Source organism: Doryrhamphus excisus, linkage group LG13, assembly GCF_037039965.1.
Source record: "Doryrhamphus excisus strain RoL-2023G ecotype Guam linkage group LG13, RoL_Dexc_Guam_v1.1, whole genome shotgun sequence".
Classification (NCBI taxonomy): Eukaryota; Metazoa; Chordata; class Actinopteri; order Syngnathiformes; family Syngnathidae; genus Doryrhamphus; species Doryrhamphus excisus.
The window spans coordinates 14377758-14396929 of NC_136369.1; the positions used below are offsets into that span (position 1 = coordinate 14377758).

The 19172-nt window shown below is 41.5% G+C and overlaps 2 protein-coding genes across 2 annotated transcripts; one reads left to right on the plus strand and one right to left on the minus strand.

Annotated features, from left to right (window-relative positions):
- Positions 1-1149: 1149 nt before the first annotated feature.
- Positions 1150-9663, minus strand: kctd3 (potassium channel tetramerization domain containing 3). The gene is made up of 19 exons (XM_058089313.2): positions 9236-9663; positions 8970-9023; positions 8533-8578; positions 7752-7825; positions 7605-7663; positions 6519-6599; positions 6307-6444; positions 6166-6250; positions 5911-6101; positions 5728-5843; positions 5574-5661; positions 5382-5498; positions 3432-3602; positions 3172-3327; positions 2991-3087; positions 2731-2924; positions 2528-2666; positions 2332-2454; positions 1150-1719 (listed from the first exon to the last, which is right to left on the minus strand). The coding sequence occupies exons 1-19, from the start codon at positions 9304-9306 to the stop codon at positions 1185-1187; spliced, it is 2535 nt and encodes an 844-aa protein (XP_057945296.2). The 5' UTR covers positions 9307-9663; the 3' UTR covers positions 1150-1184.
- Positions 9664-10293: 630 nt separating this feature from the next.
- LOC131139583 (nuclear receptor-binding protein-like) lies at positions 10294-18295 on the plus strand. Its single transcript, XM_058089320.2, has 18 exons — positions 10294-10480; positions 10791-11155; positions 11382-11504; positions 11628-11729; positions 11812-11901; positions 12341-12381; positions 12470-12564; positions 12694-12777; positions 13270-13328; positions 13413-13511; positions 13672-13804; positions 13986-14076; positions 14182-14232; positions 14416-14551; positions 14645-14698; positions 14790-14853; positions 16204-16259; positions 17034-18295. Exons 2-18 carry the CDS (start codon positions 10925-10927, stop codon positions 17091-17093), a joined length of 1569 nt encoding a protein of 522 aa, XP_057945303.2. The 5' UTR covers positions 10294-10480; positions 10791-10924; the 3' UTR covers positions 17094-18295.
- The last annotated feature ends 877 nt before the right edge of the window (positions 18296-19172 follow it).

Consider the following 19172-nt stretch of genomic DNA (forward strand, 5'->3'; position numbering starts at 1 on the left):
TTAGGTAATCAATCATATTCCAATAGAACATTTCAAGCATACAAGAAAAAACTAAAAGCAATGATGGAAGTGTGTTATCATCATCATTATGTCATATACTGTATGTACGCTGTCTTTCTCCCCAGCATGTAAACACAACATCATGTTAATACATTGATATATTTGGATCTTCAATCGTCAATAAAATAAAATGAGTCTTTATAGTGCAAATGCAGTCAGGTCCAATAGCATATATATGTATAATATATGATTCCTAACAATACACAAAGGACAACAAAGCATCACATACAGTACATGAATCCATCACATGGAATATTTTCATTTGTTCAGTTGTATGTGAACATCTCTGTACAGGGACAAACATCACAAAAAAAAAAAAGTACTATAAACGCATGACAAATATGTTGCACACGACATCTTTAGGTAGTTCTTCCTTGAGTTTGTGTGTTTTCTAGAAGGGGGATTTATGTCAACTACCCACGTGCAGCTAATTGGAGGATTCCTGCACAAACTCGAGTTACACTCTGCTGTTTACAACATCCAATTGATCACTGAGCCTGGAGTCAGTTTGTCATGTGACGCCTTCATTTCTATTTCGAGCACACAAACAGTTTGATAAACACACTGAATAAGGCACACACCGTCACACACACACACAACAAGAAGAGATAAAGTGATGTAGTGTAGGATCATTGTGAAACTATACAAAAATAAATAAGAATTTGTGTGTAAATCTTGCACAGGCAGAGGCACCACTGTGAACGAAGAAGTGACAAAGTGGAAAAATAATGGGTGTATACCAGGATTAGTATTTTTTTTTTCAGTACTTATAGAAGCTTAACATTTACATGTCACAATACACTTTTATTATTTCTGGCTAATTTGATCCCCCACAGGGAAAAAAACTGCATGCTTTGAACTTGAATGTCAGTGCCTCTCACGGTAATAAATAAAGCATGAGAATAATAATGTTTCACATTATTACGCAAGGGGCAGGAAGCAGACAGACGTCTTATGCATCTTGTTGCTTTGCGTCCATCTTGTAATCTTTGTGTGCACTGCTGATATACATCTTAACTCTTGCATAACCGACACACCCGTCCGTCACTGTTTTTAATGCTGCACTTGAACGTTGGTTGTACCAGCTGAGGTCTAAGACAGGATATACAGGACTGCTCGCAGACTCAGAGGCTGCTATCCTGACTGGATGACTCCATGGTCAGCTTCCTGTGTCGAGGCGAGGTGGAGGAGCCCAGTTTGGTTGGCGATGGAGAAGCGTTAGCCGAGGAGTCGCTGCCTCCACCTTCAGATCCAGACGACAGAAGAGGCACCGGCGGCGCCCTCTTTCTCCCCAGAAAGCCCACATCCAGGACTCCCCTCTTCTTCGCACCTGGCTCCGCCTTCGTCCCATCTCCCACGACGTCACCCTCCTCTGGCTGTGATTGTACCTTACGTCTGACATCACCTCCTCCTGGAATCGGGCTGTCAGGCGGTTGCCGTGGAGATTCCTGACTCCCTCCGTCTACCTTGGTCCTGCCGGAAATGGTGGAAGCAGCGGCGTTGGCGCTGCGGCAGCTCCACAGGTCCATGATGGACAGCCTTCTCTCGCTTTCCTCGGGCCCGAAGTCGCAAAGTGACCGGCGAGCGTCAGCAGACTGACTGGTGGTCTGGTCGGTGCAGTCCAGGATACCTCGAGTCAGGCTGAAGTTCTGGAAGTCTCTGGAGAGAAACATGAAGGTCACATTTTAGATTGTTATTGTGCTTTTCAAATGTTTTACAGTTGCAGTCTAAACCATTCAAAATATGTATTTTTGTTTTGTTTCGTATAGCAAGTTTATAAACTTAGAATTATGCAACAAGGGGGTTGCAATATGAGGTGTGTCAGAAAAGTCAGGCCGAGGCCTTACTCCATCTAATTCTTGCCATCGAGCCAGATGATCTACCAGCAAAGTAATCCTGCAGCACTTGTTTTGTTTAGTGCATGAGAAGAAGTGACAGTTGTGGTACAAAAAGTCGCGGATGCATCACCATGACAACACACTTTCTCACAATGCCCTGAGCATCAGACAGTTCCTGGCCGAGATCGCCGTGCTTGGAGAAACCTCCCAACTCATCCAAACTAGCTCTGTGTGATTTTTGAAGATGTGGACTATGTCAAGGTGGCTGTGATGATGGAGCAGTGGAGGATCCTGGAAGAATCCTTCCATGAGTGCATGAAGGTGTGATAGAGAAGGCTGGGAAAGTGCATTAGACCCCAAGGGAATTCCTCCAAAATTCCAAAATTCACCCTGAACTGAACAAAGCTTTGAAATGAATTGACATGTTTCTCACCGGTTGCTGTGGAAGGACTCCGTTCGTCTGGCACGGGCCAGCAGTGGGCTCTCTCTGTAGGGTCGCACAGCTCCGTAGGTGGGCTGGTTCTCTGGGATGGTTTCCTGGGCGTGTAACTGCAGACTGGTGGAGGACACACAGGCGGTTGACCTAAAATGTCCAAGGCTGTCAATTTCTTCTTCATGCTCTCTCTTACCTCGAGCAAGATTCTCTGAGGCGCGTGTGATGCAACACCGAAGGGGCGGGGCTAATATTTGGGGTGGCACAGCGAGAGGTGCTCAGGTCACACTGATCCAACAGTTGTAACAGTTCCTCTTCGGTGGGTCCGCCAACATCTAGACGACATAGACAGCTTCAGAACATGAAGGGTTTGTCTTCTCTTCAGCGTTTATGGCTCACCTTCTTTCCTCTTCTCCTCCCCTCTGTTGGCCGTGTCCATAGCTGTGGTCAGGTCCCACAACTGGATGCTACCGTTGCCGTGGCCAGTGAACAAATAGCGTCGGGGCCTCGACCCCATGCGGCTGGAACCTTCGCACTCCCGAACCATAAAGCAAGAGATGGTGGTCCCATCCACGGACTGGACTTCACAGATTCTAAATCCGTAAACAAAGCCTCAGAGATGGAAAACTTGTACTAAACATTCCCAAAGAAAGCTGTACCTTTTTCCAGTGGATGAGAGCCTCACAAATAGCTTGTTAGTGATGGGGATGACCTTCTGGATGAATACTTGTTGATCATCTCGCTCTCCGAATGGACCTAAGAGAACAATCCATGCAATAAATGACACCAGAGTGTCCTTCAGCAAGAACATCTACGTATAATCAATCAATGATCTCTCACCAATATCGTTTCCTGAGCAGTAGCTGCCATGGCTCTCCGTTTCCTCCAAAGAGAGTATTTTGAAGGAGGCCAAGGGGGTGGATCCTGGCTGGGTGGAGATCATCCCACGGAAGCGTGTCACCGTCCAAGTTCTAACATGGTTGTTGTCAGCGCACACTTACAAGAACGGAACAAGAAGAGTTTGTGATTCCTTAAATGCTTCAATGTCCGCAGCGTTCCAAGAAAATGTTGTTTTTTTTTAAAGACCGTCATGGCCTCACCTGAGACCAAGTGTTTCTCAGACAACATGATCTTGGTCACGGGGCTCCTGTGTACAGTGAAAGTCTGGAAGAGCTGAGGACCTGAACCCACAGTCTCTGGGTGCTGCACGATAACTCTCACAGCGCCACTGCTGGTCCCGTAGGCGATCTCAATCCAGTTGCCGCTCACACCTGAAACGAGCGGGAGAGAAAGGAAGTCACACGGCGAACAACTCATTTCAAATGTGTGCTGGCTTATTCCTTATTCAACATTTAGCCTGTGACTGCACATTTACACTCTCAGTTCGGCTTCTATTGCACACGCCTCATCTTTGGATTATAATTCAATGTTGCACTTTTTGTGAGTGCACACTTCTGTTGCTGTGCATTACTTTGCACATTCACCCTCTTCTTTCAATCCAATCCAATCCACTTTATTTATACAGCACATTTTATAAACAGAGTTTCCAAAGTGCTGCACAGACTAGTAAAAATAAAAAGTAATAATCCAAAACTAAAAGATCATTTAAGAAATAAAATAGTAAAATAGATATTAAAATATTAAAAACAAGAAACACAGCAATAAAAGTATAAAAAATAAAAGCAATTACAATAAAAACGAAAAACTAAAAGACACAGGACCATACGACTCACTCCGAGTTAAAAGCCAGAGAATAAAAGTGGGTTTTAAGACGAGACTTAAAGCTTTCGAAGTTGGGGGCCTTTTTTTACTTGGGAGGGGAGAGAGTTCCATAGTTTGGGGCCAACCACAGAAAAGGCTCGGCCCCCCCCTGGTCTTAAGTCTCACATTCATTGCACATTATTTCTTTTTTTTTTCCAATGGACACATGAATATTTTTTTGATGTTATCATTATTCGTGTTTTGCCTCACCTGCCTCCACTGACTGCATGTCACTGATACAGCTAGATCAGGGGTGTCCAAAGTGTGGCTCGGGGGCCATTTATGCCGGGCGGCTGTTTTTTTTATTGGCCCGCTGCATCATTTAACAAGTAAGAAAATAATTAAGTCAAAATATTAAGACAAAAGTAATTGAAAATAAAAAGTCATAATGTTATGGAGGTGAAAATGATGATGATTTTAGTAGCATGAAGTCAAAATATTAAAGCCATGATATTATGAGAAACAAAACAGCAAATGAAGTTGTCATTTTTGGAAAATTAGGTGGCGGCAGAAGTTATAATGTTATGGGAATAAAGTCACATTTCTGTTAAAAATCATTGACAAGTTGAATTTGAAAAAAACAACAATAGCACATAAATTGAGAAATAAAAAAAGAAAGAAATCTTAATTTTATGAGAATAAACTCCTAATATTATGAGAAACAAACTAAACATAATTTCTGAAAAATTAGGTTGCAGAAACAGTTTGAATGTTATGAGAATAAAGTCAAAATATTACAGGAATGGAGTCATAATTAGCAAAAGTAAATTTAAAATAAAACAAAACTGCTGCAATTTTATGAGAATAATGTCAAAATAGTACGAGAAAAAAATTGTCAATTTACGAGAATAATTATGGGGAAAATTATGTCATTTTCTTCGCATAAAAGTGAAATATTGAAGAAAAAAGTCATCATTTTGTGAGAAACAAACAGAAAATCAAGTGGTTGTCTTTGGTAAGTTGCGGAAAAGTTATGTTATGGGAATAAAGTCAAAGTATTATGAAAACCTTTTCAGAGATTGTTTATGAAGAAAGTAAAAATAGTAAGAAAATGTAAAAAAAAAATAGGAAACAGAGCAATATGCATTTTTTTTTCTACATGTGTTGTTTTAGTGGCCCCCTCTGGAAAGAATTTGTTTTTTTTTTTCATTGCACATTATTTCTACCTTTGCACTTGTAGTGTTCATTCATGTAGGCGCACTTCCTAGCTGCACTGTTGAAGCTGCACTTTCAAGACCACACTTTGCTTATTATTCATTACTCATTAGTATGATAATTTGATTACTGACTGGTTTTTGGCGTGAGGTAGACAGACAGTGCAGTGATGGCATCGTTGGAGGGGTCGTGATATAACTCGGTCACCAAGAGGTCGTTATCTTTCATCCTCAGTGGAAACTTCTGCATGTCTGAAGAAGAAAAGGAAAGAAACTGAGGGTGTAATATAGGTGCTTTGTGTAATAGACTAAGTAGTGTGTGTGCACCTATGTAGTAGATGGAGCCATTGTTGCAGCCCAGTAAGAGGAAGGATCCTGCCGTGTCGCAGCTTGTGATGGGAACAACATCTTGAACCTGAAGGTGAGTTGACAATTACGTGTGGCCGCCCGGGATCCACGCAAACAAAGATACACACGATACCTGCCAGTGCTGCGTTACAGCATTCCACACTCCGACCTTCCCGGTGTGACTTGTAGCCACCAGCTGGTTTCCAATGAAGAAGAGATCATCCACGGGCACACCGAGGCTGAACACACCTGGTGATGAAGAAGTAATGAAGAACATGTCCGCTTATGCTTATGCTAGCTTCTATAAATCGTCTACCGATCTCATTGCCGCTGCCTCCATCTTGGATGCTCCACAAGATGATGCTGCTTTCTGAGGCGGCCGCCACCATCTTGTCCTTGTCTCCGTGGGGGCCACCCACCACCTTGGCATTAAGCGCAATGCGTTCAATGGTCCAGTCAAGGTAAGGAGAGGAGAACACTTGCTGCCATCCAGTAGATTCCTTTATCCTGTAGGAAACGTTTAATCAGTACGTCAGCATCTACAATATGACTTATGCTGCGTCACACGCACCTGTAGCAGATGACAAAGTGTGCGTACGCGGCTACAATCCAGTTGTGGTGTCCTGCTATGATGAGCACCTTGCGGGGGTCAGGTCCTGAGGACGAAAGCGCCATCGTCAAAGCTCACTTCACTCTTCTTCAGGTCACCTACCGAGTTTGTGCGTGTCATCTAGTCCAGGTGCGACCGGAGCGTTAGGAGGGGGGCCAGCGTGGGTGAACCCCTCCGCTCCACTGGGGCCTGGATGCTCGTCACAGGAGGGGGTGGAGCTTGACTTAGGACCAGGGATGACTGATGGAGTAATATTGAGTATATGTCACATTCTGTCTGTTGTTCGTGTTCTCATAAATACACTATTTCTTTACCGGGGGGTTGAAGGTAACCATGGAAGAGGACGCTACCACACGATGAGCGATCCAGTTCTTCACACAGCAGAAGGCGCCGCACTGGACACAAACAGCACATTTAGGGAAGTGTATATTAATGGCTTTATTGAGAATTCTGCCAACTGTGTGGAATTGATTATTGATGTAGTGCATTACACAGAACCAGACCAGGGTGGACCCCGCCTCTAACCCGAAGACAGCCGGGATAGGCTCCAGCATGACCGGTACCGAGAGGGATGACTTTTGAAAAATGCCATCAATAAATTCAACACAATATAGAGAATTGTTGACCACTATGCCCACCCCTAACTGGACCTTTATTGAGATCTACTTCACTTTTTTCAGTATACAATAGGTTGCCCAGGTGCCCGCCCTCGACCGCCACCTAAAGCGCAATCCACTGGACCCTTATGATTGCCCCCGCAGGTGGTCTATGGGGGAATCGGTGCAGCATCTGCACTAATGAGCCGGAAGGCAAAGCTCTCATTTTACCGACCGATCTATGTTCCCACCCTCACCTATAGTCATGAACTTTGGGTCGTGACCGAAAGAACAAGATCGAGAGATAGGGTGAGGAGCTCAGTCATCCGGGAGGGGCTCAGAGTAGAGCCACTTCTCCTTCACATGGAGAGGAGCCAGTTGAGGTGGCTGCGGCATCTAGTCCCAGACGTCTTCTCTGCTGAGGCAGAGTTCCAGGCATGCCGAGCCGGGAGAAAGCCCTGGAGAAGACCTGGGACGCGCTTGAGGAATTATGTCTCACAGTTTACCTGGGAACACCTTAGTGGAGGAGGTGACCGTGGACCTGGAAGTCTGGGCTTCCCTACTGAGACTGCTGCCCCCGTGACCCGGACCCAAATAAATGGCGGAGAATGGAAAGGAATGGAACACGCTCCTTGATCAGCCATCACAAAGGTAACCTCTCGCTTTCAAATCCAAACACAATGAAGGGAAGTTCCAACCATGAAGTAGGAAGTAAAACAATACAATAGTTCCTCAGAGTTATGACTTCACTCATTAAAAATCAAATTACATGGCAGATGTTGTGCACCTATATAAGACATATACCTAAGGGAGTTATGCCGTAGAATTCTGCTTCGTGTCGCAGAACGCTGATGTTGACGCCACTACAGAGACACATAACAAAAACAAAGAGTAGGTTTATTCTGCAAGACACTGGTGACAAGCGAGTATAACGTCTGAATGACTTCTTACCGCAGGTCCAGTTCTTTGGTTCGGAGAAAATTTAGAATTGGTGCAAAAGCTGTAGGATCTCTGTCAATAAATATCTAAATGACGACAAAAGGTGATAGAAAACATTGACTTGGAATTATGTGCAGTATGTATCATGGTAAACATTCATATTTATCATATTCTATCTAAATATACTACTAACTGAAATTAATGAATTTTAAAAATTATACTACATAATACATGTAATAGATATTACATTTTTTTTAATTGCTTCCTGTACATTTTTGAATAAAAATATTCATATAAAAATATATATAATATATATATATATATATATATATATATATATATATATAATATTCATTCATTCATTTTCTACCGCTTTTCCTCACAAGGGTCGTGGGGGTGCTGGAGCCTATCCCAGCTGTCTTCGGGCGAGAGGCAGGGTACACCCTGGACTGGTCGCCAGCCAATCACAGGGCACATATAGACAAACAACCATTCACACTCACATTCATACCTATGGACAATTTGGAGTCGCCAATTAACCTAGCATGTTTTTGGAATGTGGGAGGAAACCGGAGTACCCGGAGAAAACCCACGCATGCACGGGGAGAACATGCAAAATCCACACAGAGATGGCCGAGGGTGGAATTGAACCCCAGTCTCCTAGCTGTGAATATATATAATATAAAATATATAATAATATAAATATATAATAATATACTAAAAATAAGTTTGCATTTGTATTCTTAAAGCTGTGTGCTTATTTTGGATAAAAGTATCCAAAGGCTGTACTTACAGCTCCAGTTTCATCCCGAAGAGTGGATATCCTTCCACTAAGCAGACTGGAACACACACACACACATCCATTAACACAAATATGTATCTATTTGCACATATTCAGCCTTATCTTCTTTCTCACACTTGTATGCCAGTGAAAATGCTATTGGGAATTCCAATAAATACACAGACACTCCTTTTACAGCTACGTATACTTAGTAGCTGTTCTTTGCGCTGCATGTATGAATGCATGAGATGACTCGTTTTTGCATCATCTTCTCATCAGACCTTCTGGAACATCTATACACATGACTTCAATAAATAATGTAAGTGCTGAACCAAGCTGACACAGTTTTAGGACCGTGATGACGTCATCTGTACTCTGTGCAGCTTGTCCTGAGATGACCCACAATGTCCCATCTTCTCATTTCCAAATTGAAAAATAAAAGAGGTTACCTTGAGAAGAAAGAGTCAGGGATCCATGTGAGGGTCTGCCTGGAGGTGCTGAACCTTCAAAAACCACACATAATTGCAGTACAGTATTATTAGTAGTAGTAATAAGCATGCAATGATGCTAATGCCGGGTGACAGCTCTGCTCGCAAGCAAAGTAATAAAGACGACATGCATTAAACCGGCAACAGCCTCCACACGCATCTCATCTTACAATTTCGTGACTCAAATTACCCCCACGGTGCCCATAACCCCCACTGGCCAAGCTTACCGTGTCCCACCTACGTTCAGCTGGATGATTTCTCCCATCCCTGTCGTGAGGTCGCCCCCGTTAGTCGCCATGATGAGCGAAACGAGCAGGACTACAAAATGTAGTTACAGGTCAGAGCTTCATCCTCACAGCTAACATGCTAACATCTCGCTCGTCTCCGGGGCTCCGTTGCTGATGTCCAGACCCCGCAGCCTGACAACCTCTCCCGCGTCCCTTGCTCCATGAAATAGCCGTAAATGTGCGACCAAAATGTGGAGATCCCTTGTTTTTATCGACACACACACAGTGGTTCTTTTTATAAAGCTAAATTGTAACAGCCTAAGATCTCTCGTATTGTCCACTAGTGACTCCCATGTTGATCGTAAATAACATCTTACGCAGCAACGTGAACCAGCTGTGTCAAGAAGATACGCAAAGTGAGAGAAATACATCCGAACCACTTCCGCTTTGGTTATATTCCACTTCCGCATGGGAGTGCGTGTTTTTATATTTTGTAGAAATACGTGTATGCAATTAATGTACACGCTTTTGGTACACTTACACAATGGAATGCGATCTGATCATAACATGACAGTTAAAACAACTATTGTGTTAACTTTTTATTAATCCTATGAGAAAGAGAGATGTCATTTTTTAATATAATCAGAGCATGTCGCAAATGTTTACAAGGCATCGTACGTTACATAATAATGAGTAAAGCGCGTTAATGTTGCAGGTAAGTACATTAAGAACAAATAAGTGGCTATTAGGGAAGGGAATTAATGAACGCTTCGTTTGTATTTTGTTTCCACAAACAAGAATGTCCACGATTGTCTACGAGTCTTCGATAACACATATGTATTCTCCAAAATACAATTTCTGCCTTTGTTTTTGGTGTTAGCGATGCCCTGGCAAGCAAACAAACAACAAAACTACGTTCCATGACCACTCGTTATCACGTGTTTTTAATCCCATCAATTCTAGTTTGTTTGGAGAAGTCTAAATCGGTGTGACATTTTCTGCATTGGTGGAGGCGAGTGACGTCACCATTGCGTTGCATATGCGCAAAGAGGCGCTCCTCAAGTGGTGCCCCGCCCCTCCCACTTTCTGCTTGCCACAGAAGACTCGAAAAGCAACCAAAAATATATTTCATGACGAAGTAGCATCTTAAATGTCTCTTTCTTGTCGCTTTACTTGCACTTTTTAGACATTTCCCGTCAACATGTAACACGAGACGGCTTCATGTGGCGTCGACTCTGCTACACGGTAAAGTGTTTTGTAAACGGGGTCCAAATGGCATGCTAGCTAACTGTTTATTTACATTTAATTAGCTTGTTAGCCAAGTAAGGTAGCGAAAACGTGTGAGACTACGTTAAGTTTGAGACTGAGTAGCTATGCAATAACTTCCAACAGTTTACAAAAAAAAAACTACTGAAAAGTATCTTAAAAGACCACCGAAAGATGAAGAACCCACTATGTCTACATGTCAAGACTGCCTGTGTTTGTGTGTGATTGAGTGTGCACGTGCGTGTCCGTGTGTGTGGGTCTTCAGGCTAAACTTGTTATGTGTTTACAGCCTCCAGTCAAATAAAAGCAGCCCTTCTGAGAAGATGGACGTGTGAGTTGCTGAAAGGCACAGAGACACAGAAAAGAGGCCTCCCCTTCACTCACAAAAGCTGAGAGGACACAGTGCAGCCTTAAAAAGTTGTCATGATTGCAGATGCAGAGGGGAAAGGACCTCCAGCTGCAGAGTCGACAGCAGCACACATGTCTTTTTGTAACAACCAGCAGGTACAAAGTGGGGCATCGGTGTCATCCTTGCCTGGGGCTGCCTTACAGCCCCCTGCCTCCACTACTACTGAGGAAGACGATGAAAGTGAAGATGAGTCAGACATCCTGGAGGAGAGTCCGTGTGGACGTTGGCAGAAGCGCAGAGAGGAGGTTAGTTTTGTTTGTGTTTTTGAGAGCACATTTTTCATGCTGATATAGTATTCTAAAATAATACTTGTGAAGAGAAATCAGTGCCAGCTATATTATATGATTTCAATTACATAATCAATTAAGCCAGTCACCTGTAAAGAAAGCACATGCAGTCCACAATGTTATTATTGTCATTCCATGCATGCACTTACAATTTGTAATCTTGTGATGTTTGTGTTTGCTGTAGGTGAATCAACGTAATGTACCTGGGATGGACACAGCCTACTTGGCCATGGACACAGAGGAAGGGGTAGAGGTGGTGTGGAATGAAGTCATGTTCTCAGAGAGGAAGAACTTCAAACTGTTGGAGGTGAGGACTTATATTGTCACAAAAAGTAGTAACAGGCATTTGTTCTGATCTCCTTCAGGAGCATACACTGCATCAGTAATATGTGTTTATCCTAATGATGTTATATCTGCATGGCATGTTCAGGAGGAGGTGAAAGCAGTATTTGATAACCTCATCCATTTGGAGCATGCAAATATCGTCAAGTTCCACAAGTACTGGATTGACACTAAAGAGAACCGGGCCCGGGTGAGTTGTGGATTACAATACTAGTTCAATTGAACATGCGTATTTGTGGTTTTATTGAAAATTTCCTCCTCTTCTCCTTCAGGTGATTTTCATTACAGAGTACATGTCATCAGGAAGTTTGAAGCAGTTCCTGAAAAAGACCAAAAAGAATCACAAGGCCATGAATGAAAAAGTATTAACTGCAAAACTAATAGCCAAAGCATGCACTTAGCATTATTGGAGATGGAGGATAGTTTGTTGAACTTTTGGGAAAGGCTAAGTTAGTATATATGTTTGCAGTACACACTCTTGTGCACTCTAGGCATCCAGTGTGAGTGGGAACACTACACAAAGACTGGAATAAAAACCGGTTTGGATGCAGCAACACTGTGTTGTGTGCTGCGTTACCTGAGGGGTCTCAGTGCAAGTAGAGACATATTTGGCGTCATTAAGTGCTTTATAGCCTGACTCACAAAGCAGTGATTTTTTTTCATATAAGAGTTGCTATTAATGCAGGTAAATAACCATCAGAAACCATGTACATGTTAGCCTTAGTACAAGACCGTATGCTGCAGTGCTAGTGTTTATTTACTTATGACCCAGCTTTTTTGTATGGTGTGGTCTCCCTGCAGGCTTGGAAGAGATGGTGCACACAGATCCTGTCAGCTCTCAGGTTGGTCTCATGCGTATCCATTCTCAGTGTCGCATGAATGCAAATAATGTTTTGATTTTTTTTTCTTTTATTTTTCTCTGTCCTGCAGTTATCTCCATTCATGTGACCCACCCATTATCCACGGCAACTTAACCTGTGACACCATCTTCATCCAGCACAATGGCCTGATCAAGATAGGATCAGGTAAATCAAAAGAAAACACCATCTTTATAATGTGTGCTGTGAAGTGCAAACAAAACACAATACCTATTACTATTATCCAATTTGTACACATTTGGTTGTTTATTAAATGTTTTTCCGTCTTGCCTGTAGTGGCTCCAGACACCATCAACAACCATGTGAAGACGTGCCATGAAGAACAGAAGAACTTGCATTTCTTTGCCCCAGAGCATGCAGGTAAAGATCAGTTTACAGTAACTATGGAATATTTAAATAAAAATAAGGCTTTTTTATTTAGTTGCATTTTGTATTACACCCGTTACAGAGTTGCAATGCAATTTAACTGGCTTGGAGTTTAAAATCTTGCAGGACTACATTAAATCAATTGGCACATATTACTCCCTTCTCTGGAACTGTAGTTTCAGTCCCGCATTTTTGTGTAGCCATTGGCTGGCTTTTCAGTGGCTGTTGATGCATCATTTGAAGTGAAGTAGATCATGACAGCATCACCACCAGTGCTACATTTTATCGGTTGCATGGCCAGTATGTTTGTATAAAGATTTATTAAACACCCTGTAAGTACTGTATGTTACATCATGAGTCTTGCCAATCAGACAGTATAGGCAGACAGTAATCTAGTGCACCTGAAGAGGTGTAAATCAGGCTCCAAAAGAGTCAGTGACTCATACTATTTTGTGTCCCTTATTTTGTTATTCTCTATTATTGAAGCCGTCGCTGATGTTACCACAGCTGTAGACATCTACTCGTTCGGCATGTGTGCCCTCGAGGTGAGAAGTAATCCACAACAGAATAAAGAATGAGTTGTTCTAAATGCCAAAACAACATATTAATACAGAAAGTTTGTGTTGCAGATGGCTCTTTTGGAGATCCAGGGAAGTGGGGAGTCTTCGTATGTTTCTGAGGAGGCCGTCAACACTGCTATACAGCTTCTGGAGGATCCACTGCAGAGGGTAAGCCCAAGACAAAGAAAACAGAACTCAAACAAATGTAATTGCTCTTTAAAACACACTGACTGACTGTTCAAACTCTAATGAATTGCAAGTCAAAATATTGTTTGGCTTTGCACGTGTGTGTTTGTGTCTGCTTGCACGCGTGTGTGTGTGAGATTAGGAGCTAATTCAGAAATGCCTGGAGAGTGATCCATGTACGAGGCCCACTGCCCGAGAGCTGCTGTTTAACCAGGCTCTGTTTGAAGTGCCACTACTGAAGCTACTGGCTGCTCACTGTATTGTCAGCCATCAATGTGAGCATCTCTCATACACTAACAGTAACACTTCATTAAAATCACTGTTCATATTTAGACATAAACCAATGATGGATATTAGCCTTTTTTATTGTTTTTACTTGAGTATATGTATATTAGCCACAATGTCAGTCAGTTCAGTAGTCCTCTTGCAGATTGTTGATTATAGTCAATTGTCCAGACATGATCCCTGAGAACGCCTTGGAAGAGATTACAAAAAACTTGGACCCCAACCTGGTCATCGCCGACAAGAAAGATGATGTCCAGCTCAAGTGCGTAGCACCACCTCGCCCTCTTTTTCCATCATTGTTCCAGAGTATACAAAAAGACATCATATTTCATAGCATAATATATTTTCTTGTTTTTTTTTTCTGTAGGCTGTCACAGTTCCCTGCCTTAGAGCTTGATAAGTTCCTGGAAGATGTGCGGTAAGAAAATGTCATCGTTGTAGGAGGCTGTATGTTTTCAGCGTTTTGAAAAATGAAATTGTGCTTTTTGTCCACACGGGGGCAGCAATGACCTGGTCACTTCATTTCTGTTGCTTATTACTAGTGGATGTTGTTTTTCATCATTGATCATTGGCCATGTTTTCCTCATTTTCCCTCATTCAGAAACGGTATTTATCCCATGACAGCCTTCGGGCTTCCCTCTCCAAAGCGGCCCAAACAGGTGAATGTTCAGTCCCCAGTTGTCATTCCTTTGGTAAAGTCCCCCACACCTGAACCTGCAGAGCTGGAGACACGGCGGGTGAGTATAATATAGTTCAACACAAAAATGTCTGAAACAAGTGCACATTCCACGCAAATAAAATATTTTCCACACCCAATCTGTCTCCTCTAGGTCATTCAGATGCAGTGTAACGTAGAACTCAATGAGGACGGAACCAAATATCATGTAAGTCGACATACGCCATTTCATCAGTATTTATGGACATTAACGGCATTGACCATCCAGTTATCAAATATGTGTGCTTGTATTTATATAGCTGACATTGCTGCTGAAGCTGGAGGACAAGCTGAACAGACATCTAAGCTGTGACATGTTACCTCGTAAGATCAACACATTATATATTTATATATCTAGAGCAAGAGTGAGGAAATGGTGGAAATTGATATCCAGTATATACTGTATAACCTAGAAGAGTTGAATGGGGTGTTATTGGCAAGAAGTGGTACAGTGTGAAATAACAGCATTGCTAATTCAGCTGCGCTTTCCCCAGTGTTAATATTCAGGATGTCTCCATACGTGTGCACTGAGGCGTGTGTGACTGTGCAACTGGGATGCCCGACAGAACGTGTGACTATTTTCAGCAGGGACTCCCTCATAAAACCATGCACTTTACTTTTCAGCCCATTGCACCCAGGAATTATGTTTTTCTTCATCCAACGTCTTTGTAATCTTTTAAAAACCCAAATTTAGTACATCTGTTTCAAACGGTATGCTTAGGAGAAATAAGGATTTTCCTTTTAGGCACTGAAATGGAAATGAGAGAATAATCTACAACCTGGCAGTGTCAGTGGTCAGAATAATAAGTGCATGTAGTGGTACATGCACACACAGGTACATGTGACACGTTGCAGGCGTGTGGCACACTCGGCCCGTGACAGGCTGCAGCTGACAGCTGTCACCTCTTGTGTCAAAATCTGTCTTTCTCTTCATGGCTTGCGGCTTCCTGTGTGCCTCTGACAGACTCGGACACTTCATCTCCTCATCTTACTTTCTCAAGTTGCACATCCTTGCGTTGCAGTGAGCTCCACACCATTTTTTTAACCATCACCTTCCCCTAACAAAGTCAACTGTGCCTTTTGTAAAGTGGCCTTTTTTCCTTCCTAGTAAAGGCCATACGTTTATACATTTTCTACACCACTTGTCACAATGTTATTCAAAAGCGTCTCTTCCAACATTCAAACAAGATCATAAAGAATATCAATATTTATGTCATTAGAGGTTTTATATTAGCAATGATCAATAATTTATTAATTCAAAATTCATAATAAAGATTTGTCCCCAGTTGTGTAATCGTACACGCTTCTGCCTTTCATGGCAGCATGGCTCCATTTTTCGGCCATCAGGATTGGCATTTATTGTAAAAGCTAAGCCATTCATGCCATAGACTTGCTGTGGCCAAAACATACATGGATCTGTATCTTCACCGCTTCAAATTTTAATGTACATATATTCATATTAAAAATCCATTAAAATTTTTCAAAGCTGTAAATATCAAATATTGAAAATGGCTGCAAAAGCTTGAAATTCAAATCTGAATGGGCTTTAATTGGATTTATTATGTATGGCTCCTTATTAAAGAAGACATCAGATATTTCGGCTATTTGTGTAGGCTTTTACTGGCTGTGTGAGTGGGAAGTTCCGTGTGCACTAAGAGCCTGTTTGTGTTGCAGATGAAAATGTTCAAGAGTTGGCTGGAGAGTTGGTGCAACTGGGCTTCATCTGTGAGGTGTGTACCTAATAGACTCTCATTGTGTGCGGGGTGGTGACACTTGGAGGAAGTATGACTCCTGACTCTGCTGTATGCCTTCTAGCACAGTCACACATTCCCTTTGTACTCTCAGGCCCACTCACCATCCACCCACACTAATGTATGGGCAATGCACTTCACTGTGGGCGAGAGTGGATCAACTACATGTTTTTATAAAGCTGTACAGTTCTGTTTCCTTACATTCTATCGAATATATATTTTTCCTACACTGTTTAAAAACTGGAATGGTAAACATAAATAATAATCACAGCAAACAAAAAAATTGCTACACAGATGTTTTCCACCTTAGCATGCTTTGAATTTAATGAGCTGATTTAACTGTATTATAATTCATTATTTTACATGTTTATTATTTGGACTGTGTCACAAATGCCAACCAGTGTAAGCTTTTCATATTATCTCTAAGGGAGAGCCACGCCACCCTACACAGAAAAGCTATTTAATAAAAGATAGCCAATTCATTTTAAAATAAAGGAAATTAATTTGAAAATGTAATGTGGACTTAGTTGCATACATCCAGTTTTAAATTGTGACTTGACAATGTTGCCTAGAATTACAGCTTTATTCTAGTCATATGACTTTATTTTTGTGATGTTGTGTTTTTTTGTGCTGTATTATTGGAAGTTAGCAAAGCCTCATGGTAGGAATGATAATTGAATTGACGGTTTTTCAGGTGCGTCTATACTTTTTTTTTTTTTTTTTGATGGTTACGTTTGTGTGTTCTCTCTGCAGATGGACCAAAACAAAATAGCCTCTCTCCTTCAAGAAAACTTCAGCCAGGCTTTTAACTAGCACTAAATACTCCAAAAAAAACATGTCTGTTACATTTTCCCTTGAAGCACTCAACATGCTGGATTTTTTTTTTTTTTTTGGTGTTTTTATTCTTTTTTTTTTTTAAACAGGGTCTTACATTGAATGTAACCAAAACCAGACTGTTACATCAGGGATGAAAACTTCACAAGTGCATTTAGAAAAGAGTGTAAATGAGATTTCATTCTGTTGTGAACTCCATTCAGGAACCATCGCCATTCATTGGGAGGAGAGACCAAATAATATAAATAATAAATAGTGCCACTGTGCCTTTTTATGCATGATTCCACATATTTGATGGACTCTTAGATGTCTACATGATGGCACATTCCCAGCACCCTGTCAGGTTCGATGTTGTAAGTATTATTAGTGTCACAAGCGTAGTAGAACATAACATAGCCATGGTTTGTATGTTATGAAAGCCGTAGAAACAAGAGCACAAATAGTGTAGTGACAATCTTGCCGAGTAGCCGTGGAAATGTTACTTTAGAGGGACTGTGAACTTTTGTTTACTGTTTGTTTTTTTTACGTGTTTGTCCACTTTAAAACATCTCATCTCAGTTCACTTCTTTTTGCTTTCACCTAAATTGGCTATTATTATGGTGTGCCTTTTTTTTTTTTACACTGTACTGAAACTGGTTTCTATCCCATCATCCATCTATCCGTACAAGTGTTTTATTTATGTTACCAATACTGTATGGTTTTTTTCACACCATCATGGTAAGTATCTGAGCCACTTTGCAAACGTTACTACTTTTGCTGTTGCATTCACTTCATTGACAGATCCACTTGGATACAACGTTCTGCATCACTAGGTAGTGTTTTTAAGTAGTTTTAGTAAGATCCAGGTGTTGCCTTGGACATTGTGCCTGAGACCTTCATGATCACAGAGTAAATGGTATTTGACAGCAAGGTTCTGTGTGTTGATGACAAATGTCCAATCCAACAATCCATTATATAATTAACCATGAGACGCTAACTGAATCACAATCAATTTTATGAAAAAGTTAGCTGTGTGTATCGGTGGTGTGGACAATGGTTGTGTATTATAGTGGGGGATTTTTCTCAGAGGCTGTATTCGGGTTCTGTATATGACATGAATGTCATGAATTATGTATTTTTTTTGCTCAAATTTGCAACTGCTCTTTCAAATAAATGTGTAAAAAGTCCCCCTTTTCTGTAGATTTCCGTCAACAAAAAAACAACCTCCTATTATGCTGTCTTTGGCCAACTGCTCAAGATTGACACTGTCAATAAAGGCATATAAACCCATACATTGGGTTTATACTGTGGCGTCCCACAAGGCCTTTTCTGCAGGCCTAAACACTAGCAGCCCTGACCTACATTTACAACATAAATTCCACTCTATGAAATTGTTATTTTTATTTAATCTTCATTTAGTAGCATGTCTCTTGGCTGCACTGCTTCCAGTGTGTGTATGAGTCAGAGTTGCTAGGCGATCTAACATGCCCAGGGCCTTCAGAATCAGTAGTGCTGGCTCATGTTACAACATAACACATTAGCAACATGGCTGTTGAGCTAGCAGGCGTACAGTAACGTCAGCATTTTTCTTTCCTGTTGTTAATGTCTGAAAGCCACACCTAGCGTTACGCAGTGATCAGCGCAGTGTTTAACTGATCCGTTCCATTAATTTTCTATACCATGACTTCAGAGACAATGTATAGAAAGATAAAGGTTTTACCGAGTTTCCCGCTTTAGTATTAATGGCATTAATTTCCAATTCTGTAAAGCCATAGATTGTTATATTGCATTTTTGTGTGTTATTAATGGTTTGTATGAGGTGCATTGGGTTTGCTTAAATCCCTAATGAAGACCCAGGTACCAAATGCATGCATTGCCCGCCAATGATTTATAGCATTGAAATTCAAAATATATCTAGTGGGGTACATCATGATTGTCTCTGGCTGATTTGTAGTATTTATTATTGTACTTTGCAGTACAATATAAAGTAATTATACCACCTGTGTACAGCTGTTTCTAATATCTTCAGCATGATTGTTATTTGTGATGCAGTTGTACCGGATCTCACTCAATTAGAAT

What these genes read in the sequence shown, in the direction of transcription:
- kctd3 (XM_058089313.2), bottom strand. Translation starts at nt 9,306, where the DNA reads ATGGCGACTAACGGGGGCGACCTCACGACAGGGATGGGAGAAATCATC. An exon ending in TTCGGGATGAAACTGGAGCT is followed by an intron (nt 7,826 to 8,532) that starts GTAAGTACAGCC and finishes GTCGTCATTTAG; the next exon opens with ATATTTATTGACAGAGATCC. An exon ending in CTCTCATCCACTGGAAAAAG is followed by an intron (nt 2,925 to 2,990) that starts GTACAGCTTTCT and finishes TTACGGATTTAG; the next exon opens with AATCTGTGAAGTCCAGTCCG.
- LOC131139583 (XM_058089320.2), top strand. Translation starts at nt 10,925, where the DNA reads ATGATTGCAGATGCAGAGGGGAAAGGACCTCCAGCTGCAGAGTCGACA. An exon ending in TCGGCATGTGTGCCCTCGAG is followed by an intron (nt 13,329 to 13,412) that starts GTGAGAAGTAAT and finishes TTTGTGTTGCAG; the next exon opens with ATGGCTCTTTTGGAGATCCA. An exon ending in AGGACGGAACCAAATATCAT is followed by an intron (nt 14,699 to 14,789) that starts GTAAGTCGACAT and finishes GTATTTATATAG; the next exon opens with CTGACATTGCTGCTGAAGCT.